The sequence below is a fragment of the Cetorhinus maximus genome, chromosome 9 (assembly GCF_964194155.1).
Source record: "Cetorhinus maximus chromosome 9, sCetMax3.hap1.1, whole genome shotgun sequence".
In the NCBI taxonomy this organism is placed as follows: Eukaryota; Metazoa; Chordata; class Chondrichthyes; order Lamniformes; family Cetorhinidae; genus Cetorhinus; species Cetorhinus maximus.
In genome coordinates, this window is record NC_135887.1 from 4212370 (window position 1) to 4233885 (window position 21516).

Consider the following 21516-nt stretch of genomic DNA (forward strand, 5'->3'; position numbering starts at 1 on the left):
AAATATATTTCCATCCATTGTTTTATCTCCACCTTTTAGCCTATTTCAATCCCTTCCCCCCACCCCACCCCCACTAGGGCCATCTGTACCTTGCTTGTCCTGCCTTCTACCCTTAATTAGCACATTCCTTGATAATATCACCACCTTCAACACCTCTTTGTCCTTTTGTCTATGACATCTTTTGGTTATCTCCACCTATCACTGGTCCTCTATCCAGCTCTACCTGTCCCACCCCTACCTTAAACCAGCTTATATTTCACCCCTCTTCTATTTTTACTTAGTTCTGTTGAAGGGTCATTCGGACTCGAAACGTTAACTGTGTTCCTCTCCGCAGATGCTGCCAGACCTGCTGAGTTTTTCCAGGTACTTTTGTTTTTTACCTTGGTCATATTGTTGGCTTTAGACCTCCATGCTCAGTTATACAGAGAGTGAATTATATCCAACCAAATTAAGTGGTTGTAAAACCTTTATTATTGTGTCCAATCCATCAACTGCTGATTAGAAATTAAGGAACAGATGCACCATCAATTCCCATTAGCAAAACTCCTATTCATCAATGTTACCATAACCCATTATGAGGTTAAATTAAATGCCATGGCTTCTTATGTAATAAATTTCTGAAAGGATATATTAAATATTTGTTTGAATAAAGTTTGTCCTCATTCCTGTGGCTTAATCCCAGTTTCTTTTTCCCTCTTTGAAAGGAGTTGGATTAAAGATTTGTACCATGCTGTTATAACAAAGTTGCTGCATTTGTTTAATGGAAACATATTAAAATTCTTTGAGGGTTTAGTCTTTTAGCACAAGATTAGTTTTTCAAACTCCCTTTTTCTTCCAAATTGAGTACATTATTACAAAATCAATTTAAATGTATAGGAGTTATGTTTCAGCTATGTGCCAAGAATCATCTGCTGGCATTGGACATTGAAACAATATGGGTGTGTAACCCGTGATTGGCCATCCATTCATTCCAATGGCCTGTGCACCCTGGGCAGTGTGTGCTTGAGTTTTGACATGGATTGGCGGCAGGTGAGCACCCCACCACTATCTCAAGCTCATAGAATTTCCCCCAGCATCTCGCCTTTTCCTGTTCCATTTTATAATTCCACTTTCACCAGAAATTAATTTCAAATTCTCCTAAGTCATTTCTTTTCAAGAGGACAATCATTGTTGTCAAAATTCTTAAGGAAGTATCACTTGGAGTCCTTTGTGGGAATACCATCCACTCGAATGGAAATTTGGCCCTGACCTGCAGCACGTTTTTTAACTGATTATACTATACTCATCTCACCCTAACACTGAAAGGGTTATTTTACAAGCTTTTACTCCGCGTATGGAGCTTTGCAACGTGAGGACATGAATAAAAGATGGGGATTTAGAACTATTGGGCTGATTCTGAACCTAAACTCCTGTCAATCAATGCTCCAGTCTGGAGCAGAGTCTTGTAAAATCAACGCTTCACCATTAAAGATTGTGGGCAGAATTCTCACCTCGGTGGGTGGGTACGTGCCCAGCCTGCTTGAGCGTGAAATGACGCACGATGACGTTGAGCGAGCGTCCCTATGTCAACGCACAGTCGCGTGATAGTTCGGTCGGTGGGCGCATGCAGGAATCAGCAGCGCATCCATTGACAATTAGAAGGCTTATTAAGGCCATTAAAGTATTAATTAACTTAAATTTTTTGCTGCCCGTCCAACCTTACAGTTGGCGGTAAGGCAAAAAGGCCAAGCGGCCTTTGCATTTTTTGGAAACCTCATCCACGGGTGGGATGAAGTTTCCAACATCAAATAAAAATAAAATAAATTTTTAAAAATTTAATTTATAACATGATCCTATTCATGTGACAGAGTCACATGATGGGACATGTTTTGTAACATTTTAAAAATCTTTATTTCTAATTTTTAAAACTCTTCATTCCCCCTGAGGCAGCTCTGTACCTCAGGGAGATTTTCAAGCGCTCACTCGCGCCGCATGCACAAAGTTCCCCGCTCGCCCCACTCATCCTCCCCCCCCCACCCGCACGGGTAGCGTTGAGTGCTGCCGCTCGCATTTCATGCTGGGTGGGCCTTAACTGGCTCACCAGCGTGAAATCGCGATCCGGCCCCGACCACGCATGGCAGCCGGCTTCCTGACTGCCCCCGCTCACCCCCGCCAAGCCCGCCCGACAAGGGCAAAATTCTGCCCTGTATCCTTCTGTATAATAGGGAAGACACATGTCTCTGGGTTTCTGGAGAGGCTTAAACCCCCAATAGGCTGAATGTGAATGAGCATGCTGCTCATTGTAGAATTATAGATTAATAGTTATGGTAATGAAATAGTGATGTGTACTATGATGTAACAGTGGCATCTGCAGTCATGTGCAAGAGACTAAGAAGATAAGATGGAATTGTCTGTACAAGAGAGCGTTGTACTTACCTACAAGATTATTATGTAGTTAGTGTAAATAAAGGTGTTTTTGACGAAACCTACTGGAGTTAGACCTAAGTAACTCATTAGTTGAGGGAAACCTTCCCAATACCGATGAGGCCACATGTTACCTGAAAGGAGATCCAAATACTGTTCATCATGGAAACCAAACCACAAACCACTCATTTCCGGCTAATTGTTGGTAATTTCCTTCCTTCAATAAATCCTGAACTCCAGGGCTTAACTTGAATTTGGAGGAACACAGCAACGCAAATAAAATTGATCATTAGGGAAACTGTGGAACCACTAAGATAAAAGCAAAATACTGTGGATGCTGGAAATCCAAAACAAAAACAGAAAATGCTGGAAAAACTCAGCAGGTCTAACAGCATCTGTAGAGAGAGAAAAACAGAGTTAACGTTTCGAGTCCGTATGACACAAAGAAAGGTCATACGGACTCGAAACGTTAATTCTTTTTCTGTTTCTCCACCATCTACAAAGCTCAAGTCAAGAGTGTGATGGAATACTCCCCACTTGCCTGGAAGAGTGCAGCTCACACAACACTCAAGAACCTTGACACTGTCCAGGACAAAGCAGCTGGCTTGATTGGCACCACATCCACAAACATTCACTCCCTCCTCCACCACCGACACAGTGTGTACCATCTACAAGATGCACTGCAGGAATTCACCAAGGCTCCTTAGACAGCACCTTCCAAACCCATGACCACTACCATCTAGAAGGACAAGGGCAGCAGATAGATGGGGACACCACCATCTTGAACAAAAACAAAAAAGCTGGGAAAACTCATCAGATCTGACAGCATCTGTGGAGAGAAAGGTAGAGTTAACGTTTCGAGTCCGTATGGCTCTTCTTCAGAGCTCTGGGGATGGGCAGTAAATGCTGGCCCAACCAGCGAAGCCCACATCCCGTGAATGAAGAAAAAAAACTTGTGTGTGGATATCAGCTGGCTTCACTGTTCTGTGACTTGAGGAAGCAAAGATAGGGGCTCTGCTTGGACTGACAGGAATGAGGGCAATTAGTGATTTGTTAGGAGCAATATCTCTAGTTTTCACTTGGAGAATATCCATATTTTAGGCCAGTGCCTACCATGGGAGTTCATGCCTTCAACTGAGCAGGAGTGAGGACAGAATATTTGAGTTAAAATTTTACCAAACACTCATGAGATTCAAACCTGCTGTTTTGCCATTTTAGGAGCAGCTATAGCCAACCGTCTTGGAAAAGGGTTTTTAACAATCCGGAAAGAGGGTCACAGCTGCATAGAAAGCAAGGGCAAAGCCTACTCCGACTACACAGGTCAACAGAAAGTGTTGGAAATGCGCACTGATGTGGTTAAAACAGGTTGGTATTTGATGACATATCACTTTATGTTTCATGCTCGGGATGTGGATGCTGCTGTCGAGACTGGCAATTATTGCAGGTCTGTCGATGCCTTCAACTAACTGGCTTGCTGGACCATTTCAGAGGGCAGTTGAAAGTCAAGCATGTTGGTATGACATTGGAGTAACATCTGAATCAGACTGGCTAATAATAACAGGTTTTCTTCCCTAAAAGATATTAACAAACAAATTGAGTTTTTAAGAAAATTTGATGACCCCACCATACCCTCTTTTATCTCCAGGTTTTAAACTGAATTCAAATTCCCAAATTGCCATCATGGGATTTGAACTAACTTTTCCTGGGGTTACTGGCCAGACCAGATCTACTAGCCCATTGAAATAACCACTACAGCACTGTACCCCCTATTCACAATGTAATGATATAACCAGGGCACAATCATTATACAGGAAATAGCTGACATAATGTAAACCTGTCAGTTATATCCTGGACCAATTGCAGGCAGGCGAAAGTGATTTTGTACAGTTCAAGTGTAATGTTAACCAGCTATTAAGAATGCAAGCTAAAAGATTTCAAACTGCTGAAGATTACCTATCACCAAATTGCAAATCACAAATTGACTCTCATTAATTCGCAGCTCCAGCCAACAACAAACCCTATTTGTGACTGTTTAAAGGTGGCTTTTGACCAGCTGCTGGTAAACTTGAGCAAAATCAGAAGTACAAATTAGGAATCAGCCTTGGCTCATCTGATTTGCATGTGAAACTGAAACCCTCAAGAATGAATTGCCTCAGAATAAAATGTACAACAGGGTACCCATGAATTGAAGAGGGCACTGAGAAGAGCAACAAGAATGATGTCAAATGTAACGGGGATCAATTAGTCCATAAGTAAGATTAGAGAAGATTAAACTCTAGAGTCTAGAAAGAGATAAATTAAAGGGCAAAGCTCTTCGACAACATATTAGGAAGAATTTGCATCTATATACCAATATCCTCATGACAAAACAAAAATGAATTACTTTTGAAGCACAGCCATTGCTATTGTGTAAACATAAAAAACAGCTAGTTACACATAGCAAGATCCCACAAACAGAAAATGAGATCAATGGCCAGCTTGAATAAAATACTGCAGATGCTGGAAAGCTAAAACGAAAACAGAAAATGCTGGAAACACTCGGCAGGCAGACAGCACCTGTGGAGACAACAGACAAGTTAATGTTATGAACACTTTGTCAAAATTAATTTGAAAATTGGAACTTGCACAGTTTATGTGATTTTTTTTTTGGGTGGAGCTGATTGACTATGAAGCGCTGGATGCTTACTTTGCTTCTTCAAATAGCACCAAGGGCATTTGAATTGGCATTGGTTTTGCTGCCACAAATGGTATCTTAGCCACAGGTTGATGCAGAAGCCAAGTTATTATTCAAGGGGAACCAACTTGTCTTTAAAAAAATGGCCTACCCCTATAATTGTCCATTTAAGTGATAATGTTGATTTATAAAGAGCTTACTACAAATCAGTATCTGTTGTGCTGAATAAGAATATATCTTATTAACCATGACATGCCTCTTGTGCGCTGGGTGCCTCTGTGATACTCTATTCTTTTGTCCTTTTCTCCTTTTCTCTTTCTTTCATTGATGGTAGTGTTATGGACAGGGTCAGAAAAGAATTGAAACTCTTGCACCAATTCCATTACTATCCATAATCAGTGTGTGTTTTTGAAAAAGATGTGTGTTCCTTAGTCCCAGGAGTATGTGCAGTCAATTTAAATAACAGCAGCAAGCTTTCATGGATTTAAATAAAGGGGATGAATGATTCACGCATTCACCCTGAAGGTCTAAAAGCTAAATCACTCACACACACACACACACACACACACACACAAGAAAGATACAGTTCAAGAGAATAATGCACCTTTGCAAGTTGTAAACAAAAGAATAGTTCATAGTTCATGTGTTTGGCTCATTGCAGGCCCATTGAAGGCAGCATTTTCACTCCGAAAGGGTACGTTAGGTGGGTTTAATAGCTGGAGTTATATATCAGGATTATTGCTGGATTCCCTCGAAGACATGAATGTTCAGCAGGTCGCAAAGTTGGTTACTTGTAGTTTTTCCCGTGCCAGGAGGTCAAGCTTCCTTACAAGTGGACTTGGAATAGGAATCAAGCTGGCAGAACTTTAAGATGTAGCAGTCTCCTGGTTCAAAAAGGCATAGGTGTTACTGCCTTGTTCTGCAACTGAAGTTCTGCAGTGAATGTTCCTTGCAGACTGACGAGTTTCTCCCTGGTTCTTGGGATAATAATACTTGTTATACGAAGATAGTTTCAGTCACATGATCAACTGCTGTTGTTCTCCCAGAATGGTTTGGAAATATTAAGCCATTGCTACACTTTGGGAGATAGATGATGATCATTCACACTGTGGTTGTGGTTAACTGTTTTTCTGAAGTTCTCTTTTGTTAAATTTTGAACTTGGAGGCATGAAGTGTGAAAGTCTATTGACTTTGAGTTTTTAGTAAACCACAAACAATAGCAGGTATACATTCCAAGGGTGGGTTCCTTCTATCCAAGGGGTGGCTCCCCACTCAAGGTTATTCAGTTAGGAACTTTCTGGAGACTTGATATACTTCTAAGTCAATGTAGAAATTACAATCGCCATCTGACCCCCTAACAGCTATCTTAGTAGCCTGTTTGGTGTCAATTCTCAAAGGAAAAACAGTTTACAGAAAATTATATACTGAATGCAGTCCATTTTTAAAGTTATGAATAGGACATGCCTTCACTGGGCATGACAGTAGGATTAATTGATTGCTCAGTTTGTGAGTTAATGACACCATTGTGGAGAAGCACCAAGCAAACAATATTCGATTACTTATAAGGGAAAGGGAAAACCAATGGAAAGTCCACTCTGGACTACTCTTGCATAATTCTTACCAGCTAATGACAAAGCATTGTTGGAGGGTGGCTTCTACTCTCAGTAGAGAATGGTGAGTGCTGGGGAAGCGGGGCCAAAAAATACATACCTTTCCAAAGAAATACCTCAAAAATTGTGATTTCAGGTTTACGAATCCTGTTGGTGGACCAGTGGATTGAGACTGGAGGCACGATGGAGGCTGCAATTGCACTCATTGAAGAACAAGGTGGAACTATTGCAGGTAGGGAGAGAAAATGATGCTACTTGATCACTGCCATAGTAAACACCTCTAGCACATCATTAAACTTATTATTCTGGTATTTTAATCAAACAACAAACACCCCTATCAAAATTTTGAGGGAGGGCCGTTAATAAGGCTCAACCTTATTGAAAGGGGATGTTAAAAATATTCATTAAGCTTCCCTTCCCTGAATGCGATGTAGATGTCCAATTGTGTTCTAACAGTGTTGAGCAGATAGTGTGATTCATTCCTCCTCCCCAACTATATTCCATCCAAGGCAATAGCTAGTCCATTGGCAGAAATTTTAGGGTGGCGTGCAGTCATGTGCTCGACCCGATCGGACGCAAAATCGTGCGGGATGATGTCGGGTGAGTGTCCCGATGTCATCTCGCGCGATATTTCAGTCGGCGGGCACGTGCGAGAGTCGGAAGAGCGCCCGCCGACAATTAAGAAGCCTATTAAGGTCATTAAAGTTGTAACTGTCTCCGATTTTACGTGGTCCGTCCAACCTTAAGGCTGGTGGACGGGCGAATCAGCCAGGCGGACTTTGCATTTTTCAGGGGCGGGGTGAGGTTTCCATTATTAAATTTAAAAAAATAAAAGTCTATGGACAGCATTTTTTATAATGTATATGTTCAGGTGACTGACTGCGACGCGTGGACATTTTTATTCCTGATTTTACAAACTTTATTTAACTGTTTTCAGCTCTCTGCCTTCAGGGAGATTTCATTCCACGCTCACCCAGCGCTTACATCAGCGCCCACCCTCCTCCCGCCCCCCACCCCGGCAGTGCTGAGCGTTTCACTTTCGCTAATTGGCCAGCCAGTGTGAAATTGTGGTCAGGGGCCGATTGTGGTTCGTTCCCCGGCCGATCCCGGGCCCGCCAATCGTGCCCGCCCGCCCACCGACCCAATTATTTTCCATCTGGATGTATTGGCATCACAATCTTCAGTTTCAAATCCATTTCAGTAGCATTTTTTTGCGAGCTAACATTGATTTTATACATCATCTAATGTGGATCGAGATATATCAAGTACCTCATTTGTCAACATAACGTGTATTGAATAAACAAGGAAACTTTCCCATGCTGTTGCTGATTCCAGTATTTTATCGGAAACAGTGGTGGGAATATGAATATGAACAAAAAAATCCGAATAGATGGGATTATTAATACACATGGACTCTATCAAAATGGGCACCAAGATTCTTGGAGGGTACCAGAAGCTATCCTGCAGCTTCTCATATTCTTTGTTTATCTTAATGTTGGGGAATCACGGAGTGACAGTAAAAACAACGTAGGAGTGAGGGAAGCAAAGGAAACAGCAGATGAGGAAGGAAAAAAGAGAACCATGGGCAGAATTTTTAGCTTGGCAGGTGGGGGCGAACCTGACCCGCTCGAGTGTTAAATAAATCGCGTTGGCATCGGCTGTGCCAACATCAATGTGCACTCTCGCGATATTTCGCTAGGTGGGTGTGCAATGGAGACGGGTGCACACCCACCATTAATTAAGTGTCCAGTTAAGTCCCTGAAGACACCAATTGTCTCTGACTTTACGTAGCCCCTGTGATTTTCAGGCTGTCACACAGGCGTTTTGCCTGTGGCAGGCCACAATTATCAAAACCTCATCCACGGGCGGGATAAGAGGGGTCAGTGGCCTTGTCAAAGTGATTAGTGAGGAGTGCAGGATATCAGAGTTTAAGATATCACTTGCTTCTGTGAACAAGGCAGCTTCATCTCACTTCAGAGCTGCATGCAGATGTTTTATAGGCTTCAGTTCAGGACTCGGTGTTGTTTTCCAGGCCCCTGGAGGATTCACACCGCATAGGGCCTTCCAGATATCAGACAGCCTTCCCTTACCCTGGTAATGGGGATTGTGGTCTCTGCTGGAGGAGGAAGAGAGGGGCAGAAGGGGGAGGAGGCCAGCTGTCCCAATGCAGCTTCCAGGGGAGGGACCCTTGGGAGGAGAGGCGCAGGCACAAGGAACGCAGGGCCTACAGGAAGACCAAGGCGGAAGGGGCCTCAGAAGATGCCATTATCCTGCTGCCAGGATTTATAGGCGGCGATGCAGCTACCTCAATATGTCTGAGGCGCAATGCCAACAGAGGGTCCGTCTCTCACTGGAGGCAGTGACCTCCATCTGTCAGATGATCGGCCCTGAGATCAGCTCCGACTGTGTGGGCGGACACCCCATGCCAGTGGCTCTGAAGGTCACAGTGGCCCTCAACTTCTATGCATCCAGCTCTTTCCAGGGGTCAGTGGGGGATCTTTGTGGAATGTCCCAGTCAGTTGTCCACAGTTGCGTCAAACTGGTGACAGAAGCTCTGTTCAGGTGTGCATTGACTTTCATTCTTTACTGTACGGACGAGGCCAGCCAGGCTGAGTGAGTCAGAGGCTTTGCAGCGATTGCTGGGTTCCCCCGTGTCCAGGGTGCTATAGACTGTACACGTGGCCATCAAGGCACCAGCAGGTGAGCCTGGTGCCTTTGTCAACAGGAAGGGCTTCCACTCCATGAACGTGCAGATAGTGTGTGACCACAGGATGCTGATTCTACAAGTCTGTGCAAGGTACCCAGGCAGCTCCCACGACGCCTACACCCTGAGACACTCCCAGGTGCCGGGGCTCTTCAGTGCTCCAGCTCAGCTGGATGGATGGCTGCTGGGTGACAAGGGCTGTCCCCTCAGAAGGTGGCTTATGACGCCTCTCCGCTATCCAAGAACAGAAGCTGAGCAGCGGTACAATAGGAGTCAGGGCACCACAAGGGCTGTGGTGAAGAGAACCATCGGTCTTCTCAAGATGCACTTCTGATGCCTGGACTGTTCAGGGGGCTCACTGCAATACCCCTCAGGTCGTGTGTCACTGATGGTGGCTGCATGCTGCGAGCTGCACAATTTGGCACTGGCAACTGGGGACACAGTGGAGGAAGAAGATCTTGATGCAGCTGCACAGGCCTCAGTTGATGAATCCAGTGCTGAGTCTGAGGATGAGCATGGTGAGGAGAACGCTGAGGGCATGGATGTGACCTGGGTAACCTACAGGGAAGCAGGAACACCCGGGAGGCTTTGATCCAACGCTCCTTCAGCTAGACTACCAAATAAGAACCACCACCACATGCCGGGGCTGCAGGCTCCAAACTCGATCCCTGACAGGACCAGTTCCTTATTCAACAACATACACTCTGTGCCTTTGCAATAGAGTTTCAGGAGGCACACGTCCATCATAACATCATGGCCTACCCTGCACTTACAGAACACATGAAGCATAACAGAGGCCAAAAGCACAAATAACATCTCATTTACTTATGAATGTTAAAAGTAGCAGAAATTAATATTAACCGGTGTTTCTCCATCACACCGTGGGAAAATGAAGAAAAACGGGGGGACCAAATATCACCCGTGATAAGCCCGTGTTGTGTTTAAGGGGCTTTAAGTTTTCGCTTGTGGGTTCTATGTCTAGGTGCTCACCCCTCATTGGCACCGGCATTGGAGACACTCCGCTCACTCTGCTGTCTTGTTGGCCTTGAAGATCTTGGTGGGCGTCGTCTGGCCCGTGAAGCCTCTGCTGGCCCGGCCTGGGAGGGAGCGGCCAGTGCCACGGTTGGCATCGCCCCAGTTTCTGCAGCCTCAACAGATGCCACGGTCACTGGCTGAGGGGCGGAGGAGCTGCTGCCTTCATCCTGATCAGCTGAGGGGCGGAGGAGCTGCTGCCTTCATCCTGATCAGCTGAGGGGCGGAGGAGCTGCTGCCTTCATCCTGAGCAGCCTGACAGGAGCCCACAGAGACGACAGGCGCCAACATCAGGTCGCTTTGGACCTCCCTGCTCACCATTGATGGATGGGCACCTAGCTGGGATACTGGGTGCCCAACCCATCTCCCACGCTGACGCTGAACAGCTGAGGTCATTGCCGGTGTGAGGGCTTGCAGGTCCGAGCGCAGGTCCGAGCGCATCCCCAGGAGCCCCTGATTGAGTCCCTGGAGGAGCCTCTCCATGAGAGTCGCCACTCTCTCTATGGAGGAGGCAGTGCGCTCGGCCATGAGGGTCAATGCAGTGCTTATGCCCCACATGGACTCCTCCTTAATGGACACCACGGCACACATTCCCTCATATATCTCCGCCAGATCCTCCCGCACACCCTGCTGGACATCCAGCATCTGCTGCCTCAGAGACGACTCCAGAGGCTCATCATCAGCCGTCCTCCGACTGCCAGCGCCCTGGGCACTCTCTGCCTCTGCACCTCAAGTGAGTGTGAAGTGCCCTCACCAATGTGCACCGATAGACTACACCGCGATGTTATGTCCACCAAGATGCTGGTATCTGTGCTGGTGCCTGCTTGACAGAGAGGGTGGGATGCAGGTGTGCATGGTGAGCATGGTGTTCCTCAGGGGTCAGGGGTCGGCCTTCAGGCTCCACATAACAATCTGCTGGTGAGCCTCAAAGGGAGAAGAAGCACATGTCATTAGTTTAAGTCATGACACTGTCACCGTGCTTGCCTGGCACCCTGATGAGACAGAGATATGCATCATGGTGCCCTTGTCTTTCGATTATCAATGGGGAATCCAAGTTCGGGTCTCACATCAATATAGAGACTACACTGGAATGGTAGCAATAACTGATATTCTCACCTCAGTGCACTGCACTCTAACCTCCCTCTGACACCCCAACCTTACTGTGGCCGCTTGACCCAGGTGCATGGTGCCTCTCCAGCTCCAGGGCCTCCTGCTCGTACTGAGTGAGGATGAGGAGGTGTGGGGGTCCCCCGCTAGTCTGTGACCCCTCAGCATTATTATGGGATGTTTTCTCCTGAAAGGACAAAGGAGCATTGATTCGTCCACTCTACCTGCAGCGCTATTGCAGCCTGACCAACCCCACCTGAGGAACACCTCGCAGGAATCAGGTGATTCGTGACCCTGGAGCTGCAAGACACTCAGTCCGAGCAGCCAGGGCTCACCCCCTTGGCCAGCTCCTGCCTCATTGACATTTGCCCCTCACACTCTAACACCTCTGAGGTCCAAGGGGGGGAATGGGCAGCTCGTACCTGTTCTGCAAAGTGACCCATGCCAACGCGGTACTCACCCTCCCCCATCGCAGTTCGGTGAAACGCTTCCGGCACTGCACCCATGAGCGTCTCACCATGTCGTGGCTGCTGACCCTGGATGCCACCTCCTCCTGGGCCTTTTTGGTGAGGTGGGGGGAGCCTCCTCCTCCTGTCCCTGGGGACGAGGGTTTCTCTCCTGGCTGCCTCCTCATGCAGGAGGGCTGCGAGGCACTCGTCCAAGAAACGTGGGTCCGACTACCCCGCCGGCCTGCTCTCCCGCCTGCCGTGTCCACCTGCTACGGTCTCCATTAGCAACACTTCCGCGTCCCTCAGTGGCAGCGTCCCAGGGACTGCGGGGGCCACATTTGAATCGGCCGCTGGGTCGCCATGGGCCGGCGGGCATCATGCCCCCCACCCCCGCCCACCCCTTCGCACACATTCCAGGCCGCGTATCACACTGGGCGGGCCTCAATCGGCCTGCCCGTGTAAAATTGCAGAGTGCTGCCAATCACGGGCGGCAGTCGCATTCCCGACCACCCCCACTGATCCCGCACGCCAAGGGTAAAACTCTGCCCCATGTGAAGACCATCTATTTAATAGAAAGTCTTAAGTTCCGCAGACATCATTGTGGAATCAGAAAACTTAAGAATTGTTCTCCAGCTGCCTTCACCAAATCCTTTAACTGAAGAGCAATACTCACAGCACAGATCCTTACAGGACCCCTCTAGGAACTGGACCCTACGCAGACTGCTGATCAAGTAGTGAATATCTTTCTTGAAGGGAAAGCTAGTGAGTGGGGTTTCCTTGGGGCTGAGTTGGTACAAAGGTTACATTCCTGATGGTGGAACCAAGACAACCGTCTATGGCAGACTCAATGTTCTGAGCCACGAATCTGGCAGGTTCACAATGTACACGAGTGTTGTTAATTGATGACCCAGTTAGCTTAGCTCATCAATATGACCTGGTGGCATAGGGAACTGGGAATCATTCTGCTCAGCTTCAAATAACCCAGCAAGCTTAATGTGCTGATGGAGAGATAGTCCTGTCTCAACAAACAGCAGGAAGCATACTAGTGTTCTGTTTGGGTAGGATACGTGGCTTTGGCTGACGAGGGGAAGGCAGGACTGCAAACAGTTTTTGGCAGTGTAGATGAGCCATGTTGTCTTTCTCCTCTGTGTATGTCTTGTAATGTTTTTTGTTCCCTTTATAGGTATTGCTACAATCTGCATTGAGGAAACTGAACGAGGAAAGCGAATTAAAGAGAAATACAAATGTTCAACCTGTGTCCCTGATCACCTGCAGCCACAATTTAATAATAAATACCTGGAGACCTTCAAAGCCTTTGAGAAAAATTCCAGTTGTGCAAAATAAATCTGAGTGAAGCATCATTTGGCTCCTGAGGTCTCTATTTTACTGATCTGTGCACAATGAAAGTAATGTTTAGAAACATAATTTCTTACAAAGACAGGAGTTAATTTCTAACTCCAATACGTCAGACGTACAAAGTGTACTTGTCTATCCTCCCGAGCGTTTCACCTACACGATTCCATAATTGCAAGGGCACATATTCAATTTACCCAAAGGCATTTGCCTCTATTACTCTTATGGTGGCAATAATAGACACCACAGGAGCAAGAGGTAAATACTTCTGAAAAGCACAGAATGACAGAAGCCCAAGCCCACCTCAGGTTCCTGCACATTTCCACTTCAGTGCATTGCTGAAGGGATGCTGCATTGTTGATGGTGCCATCTTTCTAATGAGATGCTAAACTAAGATGTTAAACATTTGCCTGTTCAGGTAAAAGATCCCATGGCACTCTCGAAGAATAGCGATTTCTCCCAATATCCTGACCGCTATTTCTCCTTTAACCAAAAGCATCAGAATCAGATTATCTGACCATTCATCCCTTTGCTGTTGATAGAACCCTAATGCTCACAAGTTTTGCGTGCATAGATGTGCTGGGTCAATACACATAGAATTACATTGTAACTTCAAAAGTTTTCTTCACTTTCATTTGTTTTAAAAAGATGAGCCTATGAATGAAACCTTTGCCTCTTCAAAAATATTCAGTTGTGAAGACCATTTCCAGGTCCCGATCCTGCACAGACCAGAGGTACGCTGACAGGGAGGTGGCCAATTAAGAAGTCCCCTCCATGTTTGTCATCCAAGTAAGGATGTTGGGTGAGTTCCTGAGGCAGAAGCTCAGGACATCGAGGGCCACTCCAATGGAGGTCGACAGTCTCCGCTGTGAGACCAGTGGGAGAACTGCTGAGGGCCAAACTGATGAATGCAAGGTTAACCGCATCTGGCCATTGGTGACATCCATGTCCATGATCTCTTCACTCAGTGACAAGGGGGCAATATGGGTAGACAGGGGCCTTGCTATTTGCTGCCAGTGAGCTCTTCAACAGCCTCAAATGAGGCTCCGACCTGCCGGTGTGAAGCTGCCTCCTCTTGCTTGCTGGGTCTGACACGAGCCCATCCGCCACTTTCCAGGTTCCAGCTGCTTCCAAAAAACCCCTTGTAAGTGCCTTGATTGGCAACCCGCTGCTACTGCAGTGAGTCTGCATTCAGGTGGATCTCCTGGGAGCAGGGGCTGAGCCGATGCGCAGTGTTCCAAATTTCCACACCCGTCCCCAACTGCATAGCCATCTCCACAGGGCTGGCAAGGCTCCCTGCTCTGTCCCAGAATGACACCATTGTTTATATTTGTGCTGCAGACTGCCTTCTGTGTCATAAAGCAAATACCACCACGAGGCTTCCCTGTGAATCTGTGGGACCCAGCTCTAAGAATAGAAAGCAGCTCATACAATGGAAGATCAGGAAATCCATGGAAAAGTTGATCTGTGATGTTGTTGAACCTTAAAAGCTTGCATCTTTTTCCTTTGGAGGGGCTGCTGGTGTCAGAGCCGTCCGTGTCTGTGCTTCATGGGGCAGAATTTTACATCGTGTGGGCAGGTGGCATCTGACCTGATCGGGCATGAGATCACCCGAGATGACGCTGGGCGAGTTTCCCGACGTCATCGAGCACTCGCGATATTTCGCTTGGCGGGCGAGCGTCAAAGCTGGGAGCGCGCCCGCCAACAATTAAGAGGGCAATTAAGCTCATTAACGGCACAATTGTCTGCGATTTTTCATGGTCTGCCCAACCTTACGGTTGGCGGACGGGTGAATCGGCCAGGCAGCCTTTGCATTGCTCATCAAACCTCAGCCAAAGGGTGAGATGAAACCTCCATTAGGAAATAAAATAAAAAGAAACATCTGGGGACGGCATTTTTACGAGGTGTGCTTTCAGGTGCTTGATTGTGATGCACGGACGTTTTCTTGCAGCTTTTTTACTGCTTTATTTCATTATTTTGCGGGTCCGCAACTCCCTGAGGCAGCTGCCTGCCTTCGGGGAGCTCGCTCGCAGATCTCACCGCTGCCTGCAGTGGCATCATCGCCCGCCCTCTTCCCACCCCCACCCCCCACCCTGGCAACGCTGATCTTTTCCGAGCCGTTAATTGGTCAGCCAGCATGAAATCGTGGTCGGGAGCCAATCGTGGTTGGCGGTCCGTTTCCCGGGCCCACCGAACGCACGCACCTGCCAACGGGTAAAATTCAGGCCATGGGCATTCCCTGAAGTAAAACTACCTTGAACTCAGCATCACACCAACATTTGACGACTCAGAGCTATGAAGCCATCATTTTTTTTTATTTTCTCCCTCCCTCTGTTTATTTTCTATTACCCAGTGGCCCCACTTCCAACCTTTGTTTTGTTTAACGAAGCTACTTGAGATGCTGCCCTGTTCTTTGTGGACTTACATGGGTTGAAGTCTCACCTCATTCTGCCACTGCAGTTGCTGAATAATGCTTAGCATATAATGATTGGAAATGGAGCTTATGCTCTCTCCCATTTTATTCCATCTGCCTCTTAAACCTGTTATAGTTCCCACTCTGTATAGACTTCAGGCTACAAAATAGTTTCACTCTTGAATAGATAGCCTTTCCAATTTTTATTGCAGGAACATGTATCATTCTACTGTAAAGTGAAAAAGAAATGAACACAGAGCTGTATCTTATAAAAACATTCTGATCACCAAAATGAATACATTCACACAAAAAGATTCATCAACCATGATAACCACAGAGATGGAGGAATCAATTGTGCTTCTATCAATAGGCTTGCATATGATACTGTGCAAGATTGTCATAGAACTAACCATTGTCCTTTCACTCATTTTCTCAATTTTCGGTTAATATCTTTTGGTTTTCATATGAGTGGGTTGAATTCCCAAATGCTTACTCCCTTCACAACAACAAACAAATCTAAACCGCACTCGTGGATCTTACAATACGATATAATAGTATGAAATCCCATTGCCTTTAACTCATTCTGAGTGCATTTGTTACAGATGCCAAATAGCATGATTTCAACCTTTCTCTTTCAGTGGCACTTATAAAACCAGATGACTGAATTATCAACAACCTTTCCATACTGCTGCATTCATTACTCCTGTATATTAACCTTCCTAAATGGACAGCAGATTGATAGTTGTCCAGTACTAGACTTAAAACATGTAAATCTTAAAATAGGTCCGTTTAGAAGTTTAACCCCTGAAACTATTTGTAATCAGGAGAAAGAACTTAGGCCACAATATTATTGTAAATGCTCATATTACAAAGAAAGACTGTTTAGGTCACTTTGATCAAGTGACTATGTGGTAAACATTACCTGTTGCAGGGGGTTGGGGTGGGGGTCAGCTGCCTATCATACAGCCTATCTAGTTATCCTTTCCATGGAAGCCTATGAAGAGGTTAAATAAGGTCGGGGGAGGTGGGTATCTATAAGGCAGAGTTGGGGAAAGCTGTTTTCTGATCTCAACTAAAGTTAAAAACTGCCCTGGTGTAATTTTACCTGGACAAGGACTTAATATATTTTTGATTTATATATATATATATATATATAGACAGAAATGAATAAAGGGAACTTACGTTAAAACTAATTATATGCTGCAACAAGCAAGTTTTTGTGCACTAGGGATTCAATATAAGAATGTACTGTAGGTTGGCTGGTAAGTATATATTTTCCTCTGCTTTGAAGTGAATAAAACATAAAACTGGTATTATAAGTCAATGAAATTTGAGTAACAAATTTTCGTTAACTTTTCTCACAAAATGTCCCTCTGGAAGGCTTGCTCTGCTGTTTAGATTTATCTAGGCCTCATGTGGAAAGGGTACAGTGCAACTGTTAAGAAGCCTTTATCACATCCTTAGGGCAACCCAAAGCACCTAATAACCATCAAATTGCTTTTTAAGTGTCTTTTGTTACAGAGGCAAACACATGGCAGCCAGTTTGGGTGAGTGAGAAATATTGGCTAGGACGTCATCAGAACTTGGGAGTTTAGGAGCAGATTATTGCGGCAGGCAGGCAAAGGGAAGGGGTTGAAATACAAACAAAGAAATAAGGAACTCGTATTGGTATAGCACCTCAGGATGTCCCAGGATAATTCACAACCTAAAAGGCTAAAAAATATCTAAATAATCCCACACAAAAATAAAGTAAGAAAATAAAAAATGACTTTGTAATGCGCTGTGGTCCTGAGTTGGTCTGCATGTCTTTGAAAGCTATAGAAATAAGGGGTGTGGGATGTACAATAGAACAGAATCCAGAACGTGATGTTTGAAAACCATTCAGCAATATCTTATCCCCAGCAGTGCACAGAATGCTGCTGACAAAGGTGAGGCCCAGGCTGTCCTATCTGTCGGGGGATGTGTGCTCACAACCAGCACAATCAAGGGAGAAAATTGAAGTGGGACGAGAAAGGGGCTTTTTTTTGGTGATTGTGGGGACCTGTGGGATGGAACTGCGCCCAGGAGATTGTAAAAGAACACAGACAATGTTCTGATATTCGCTATGCCCGAGCACAGTGGGCCTGGACAGAAACCTGGGAAAAGCTCCCCTAAATAGTCCATGAAAACTCGCCAGCTGTACTACATCATGGACTGCAGCGGTTCAAGAAGACAGCTCACCACCACCTTCTCAAGGGCAATTAGGGGTGGGCAATAAATGCTGGCTTAGCCAGAGATGCTCACATCCCGTGAATGAATAAAAAAATAATCCTGCCACAATACTGAACTACCAACTGCACAAATACCATGGGCGGAATCTAACGCTCCCTCCAGAGGTGGGCTGGTAGGTGGGGTGGGGTGGACTGTAATAAAGGGGAGCAAGTGCAGGGTGGAGACCCTGTCACCTTCCTGACTTCCTACAAGTCTGGTGCAGGAAGGGTCAAGGATGTCTTTCTGCCCGGAGGCCAATTGAGGCCCTTAGCTGGCCATTTAAGGGCCTCATCCCGTTGCCGCTGGTGTTCTACCAGTGTCATGTGGGCAAGCCGCCTGGTAAATTAGAATCAATGCTGAGGGCCAGGATAAACTGTCACTCAGTAACACATGGGTTAATCAGGGATAGTCAACATGGATTTGTTAAGGGAAAGTTGTGTGTTGCTAAATTAATTGACTTTTTTGGGGCAGTAATAAGGAGGATTGATGAGAGCAGTGTAGTGGATGTTGTCTACATGGATTTTAGTAACTTGAAAAGGTCCAACATGGCAGACTGGTCAGGGAAGTAAAAGCCAAGGGATACAGGGTAATGTGGTGAGTTGGATCCAAAATTGGTTCAGTGACAGGAATCAAAGGGTAATGATCGATGGATGTATTTTGCAAATGAAAAATGGTTTTCAGTGGTGTTCCACAGGGTTCCGTGCTGGAACCCTTGCTGTTTGTGGTATATATTAATGATTGGACTTACATGTGGGAGAGATGATTGGGAAATTTGCAGATGACACAAAAACCGAACTGTAGTTGATATTGAGGAGGATAGCTGTGGACTCCAGAATGATATCAATGGTTTGGTTGAGTGGGCGGAAAAGTGGCAAATGGAATTCAATCCAGAGAAGTGTGAGGTAATGTATTTTGGGAGGACAAACAAAGCTAAGGGAATACACAATAAATGGTAGGATATTGAGAGGGGTAGTGGAAGTGAGAGACATTGGATTGTATGTCCATAAGTCCCTGAAGGTGGCAGGACAGGTGGATAAGGTGGTAAAAGCGGCATATGGAATGCTTTCCTTTGTTGGCCGAGGTATCTAATACAACAGCAGGGATGTAATGTTGGAACTGTCTAAAACACTGGTTAGGCCACAGTTGCAGTTTTGCATACAGTTCTGGTCACCACATTAGAGGAAGGACATAATTGCTCTAGAGATAGTACAGAGGAGATTTACAATAATGTTGCCGGGGTTTGAAAATTGCAGCTATTGGGTAGGCTGGGATTGTTTGTCTTAGGACAGAAGAGGCTGAGGGTGACTTGATTGAGGTGTACAAGATTATGAGGGGCCTAGGCAGAGTAGACAGGAAAGACTTGTTTCCCCTAGCGGAGAGGTCAATTACCAGGGAGCACAGGTTTAAAGTGATTGGTAGAAGGATTAGAGGGGATATTAGGAAAAGCTTTTTCACCCAGAGGGTGGTAGGTATCTGGAATTCACTACCTGGATTGGTGGTAGAGGCAGAAACCCTCAACTCATTTAAAAAGGTACCTGGATCTGCACCTGAAATGCTGTAACCTGAAAGGCTACAGACCAGTTGCTGGAGAGTGGGATTAGAATGATTCAGAAATGCCCATCGCCCACCTGCACTACAGTCCATCTCTGTCCCATTTGGGTGAGTCCCAGAAAACCTGCAGCATCGTCAAGGTGCCGAGACCCATAATGTTGGATCTCTACCTGTGTTGTCTGTGCTTAGCAGCCAGGGATAAGTACCCACTGGCCGCTTGTACAGGAGAATTTACCAGCCCCCCACCCCCAGCCACCCCCGTCTGCTGCAGGGGAAACTGGCAAACAGCTGTGTAGTTACATAGTTTACTTTATATTTTAAACTGTGATTTAATTTATAAGCCAGGCGTCGCCAAGAGGCTGTCTCATACATATGAAAGAGAAAGGAAATATCTTGCATCCTTGCAGTTGAATCATCTCAAAATTATTTACACAACAAATTACACTTTGGGATTGACTCGTTCTGCTGGCAGGATTAAGGATTCTGCTGTTGAGAAACATGTAAATGATGTCCCAACATGTCAACTGTGTCTGCATAACACAAACACTCAAACTCTGCAGTTCCTCACATTAACACTGAATATCTACGAACATCAAAAAACTTTGGCTACTTATAGGACTGAGAATATCGCTGATTTGTGATGCTATTTGCAACCTTGTCAAGTCTTAACATGCTGACAAAAATAGGCCAGATTTTCCTTGTCCTGAACTTGGGGATATTGGATTACCCAGATGCGACAAATGCAGGAAAATCAAGCAGGGGGCAGCACATAAGGGAGCCTATCCGATTTTATCTCTATTACCGCAAATGGACAGTCAATTGAGGAAGCTCACTTAAGAACATGTGATTCTCTCTGCTTGGTTTTCCTCCACTTGTTGTGCCTCATGTATAAAACCAGGAAAATCTACTGAAATGTACTTTTGGTTGGCACCAAACTAGCCTTGTAGCTTCTATTTCAGACCTTTGCTCTTTAATTTTGTTCTGGAGTGGTGATTCCTTAGGTTGAGCACATCAATGGTGCGGAGACACAAAACCTCGAACAATGGTTTTCTTCCTGGTTCTAACAGAGTCCAACCCAACTGGCGTCCAAGTGCACTTCAGCACATGGGAGTGTTACTTTTTTCCATTAATATTATAACATGATGCAAAGTGACATATGTGGAAAAATCTTGACAACAATTTCTTGGAGATAGTCTCAAACGGACAGGGTTCCTCACTGGACATTCTCCTGAACGGCATTTCTTTTTCATCTTTTAACGTTGTTTCGCATTACAAAGGCGATCACTGAGTGGCTGGTGGCATTTTGTTGGCGTGAAAAATCTTTGGTTAAAAATGAATTTAGTGCAACGAGTAACCTTTTAGGTAGGCGGTGTGGCTCCCTGTCACTGACAGCAGTTAGGCTTGGATTTCTTTGCATTTTTAAACAGGTTTTTGTCATTGTTGTTGATGCCTGTAGAGAAAGAAAATATTTGTAAAAATAAACTGACAAGATTGTACATTTTAGCTTATTATGCTTTATTGTATCAAAAATAAAATCCAGATTATAGTAGAAAGAATACTTATAAACTTCAGAACTCACCCTCCCCTGTACCTTGCTTAGATTTTCTCTACTCACCTAATGACACCGAGGCCTATTTTAAGCGACCCCACGAGGCATGGGAATGCCATTGGATCACTTAACACCACGTTCACACTGGCATTTTGGCTACTATCATCCTGAGTAGAGCCCTGACTTGCTTCAGCTGGGATATCACTTCTAATACATAAACTGGGCTCCTACTTCAAGTGTAGGATCTCAATTACAATTGAGGTACAAATGAGCGAAACATACGCAACCTATATCCCACCACGTCCGTCCCGCACGGCCCACCCACTCCCTCTGACCTGGTTCGACTGCCGCCCAGCCAATTTGACGCCTTTCCCAGGGAGCTAGCTGCCTCGCAGTGTCAGTTTGAGACCCAAAGCCTGCA

General features: G+C 45.6%; 2 protein-coding genes across 3 annotated transcripts in view; one reads left to right on the forward strand and one right to left on the reverse strand.

The window, feature by feature from the left end:
• LOC144684149 (adenine phosphoribosyltransferase) overlaps window positions 1–13334 on the forward strand; it is a 36534-nt gene extending 23200 nt beyond the window's left edge. For both annotated transcript variants that reach the window (XM_078547811.1, XM_078547810.1), the window contains exons 4-6: window positions 3622–3768; window positions 6824–6919; window positions 13163–13334. In XM_078547811.1, the coding sequence (XP_078403937.1) occupies window positions 3622–3768; window positions 6824–6919; window positions 13163–13323 (404 nt within the window). In that variant the 3' untranslated portion in view covers window positions 13324–13334. The remainder of the gene's footprint in view (window positions 1–3621; window positions 3769–6823; window positions 6920–13162) is intronic.
• A 7335-nt stretch (window positions 13335–20669) lies between these two features.
• The window catches only part of LOC144684323 (ras-related protein Rab-34-like), a 53952-nt gene continuing 53105 nt past the window's right edge, over window positions 20670–21516 (reverse strand). The window contains exon 10 of the mRNA XM_078547955.1: window positions 20670–20996. Within this exon, the coding sequence (XP_078404081.1) occupies window positions 20929–20996 (68 nt within the window). The 3' untranslated portion in view covers window positions 20670–20928. The remainder of the gene's footprint in view (window positions 20997–21516) is intronic.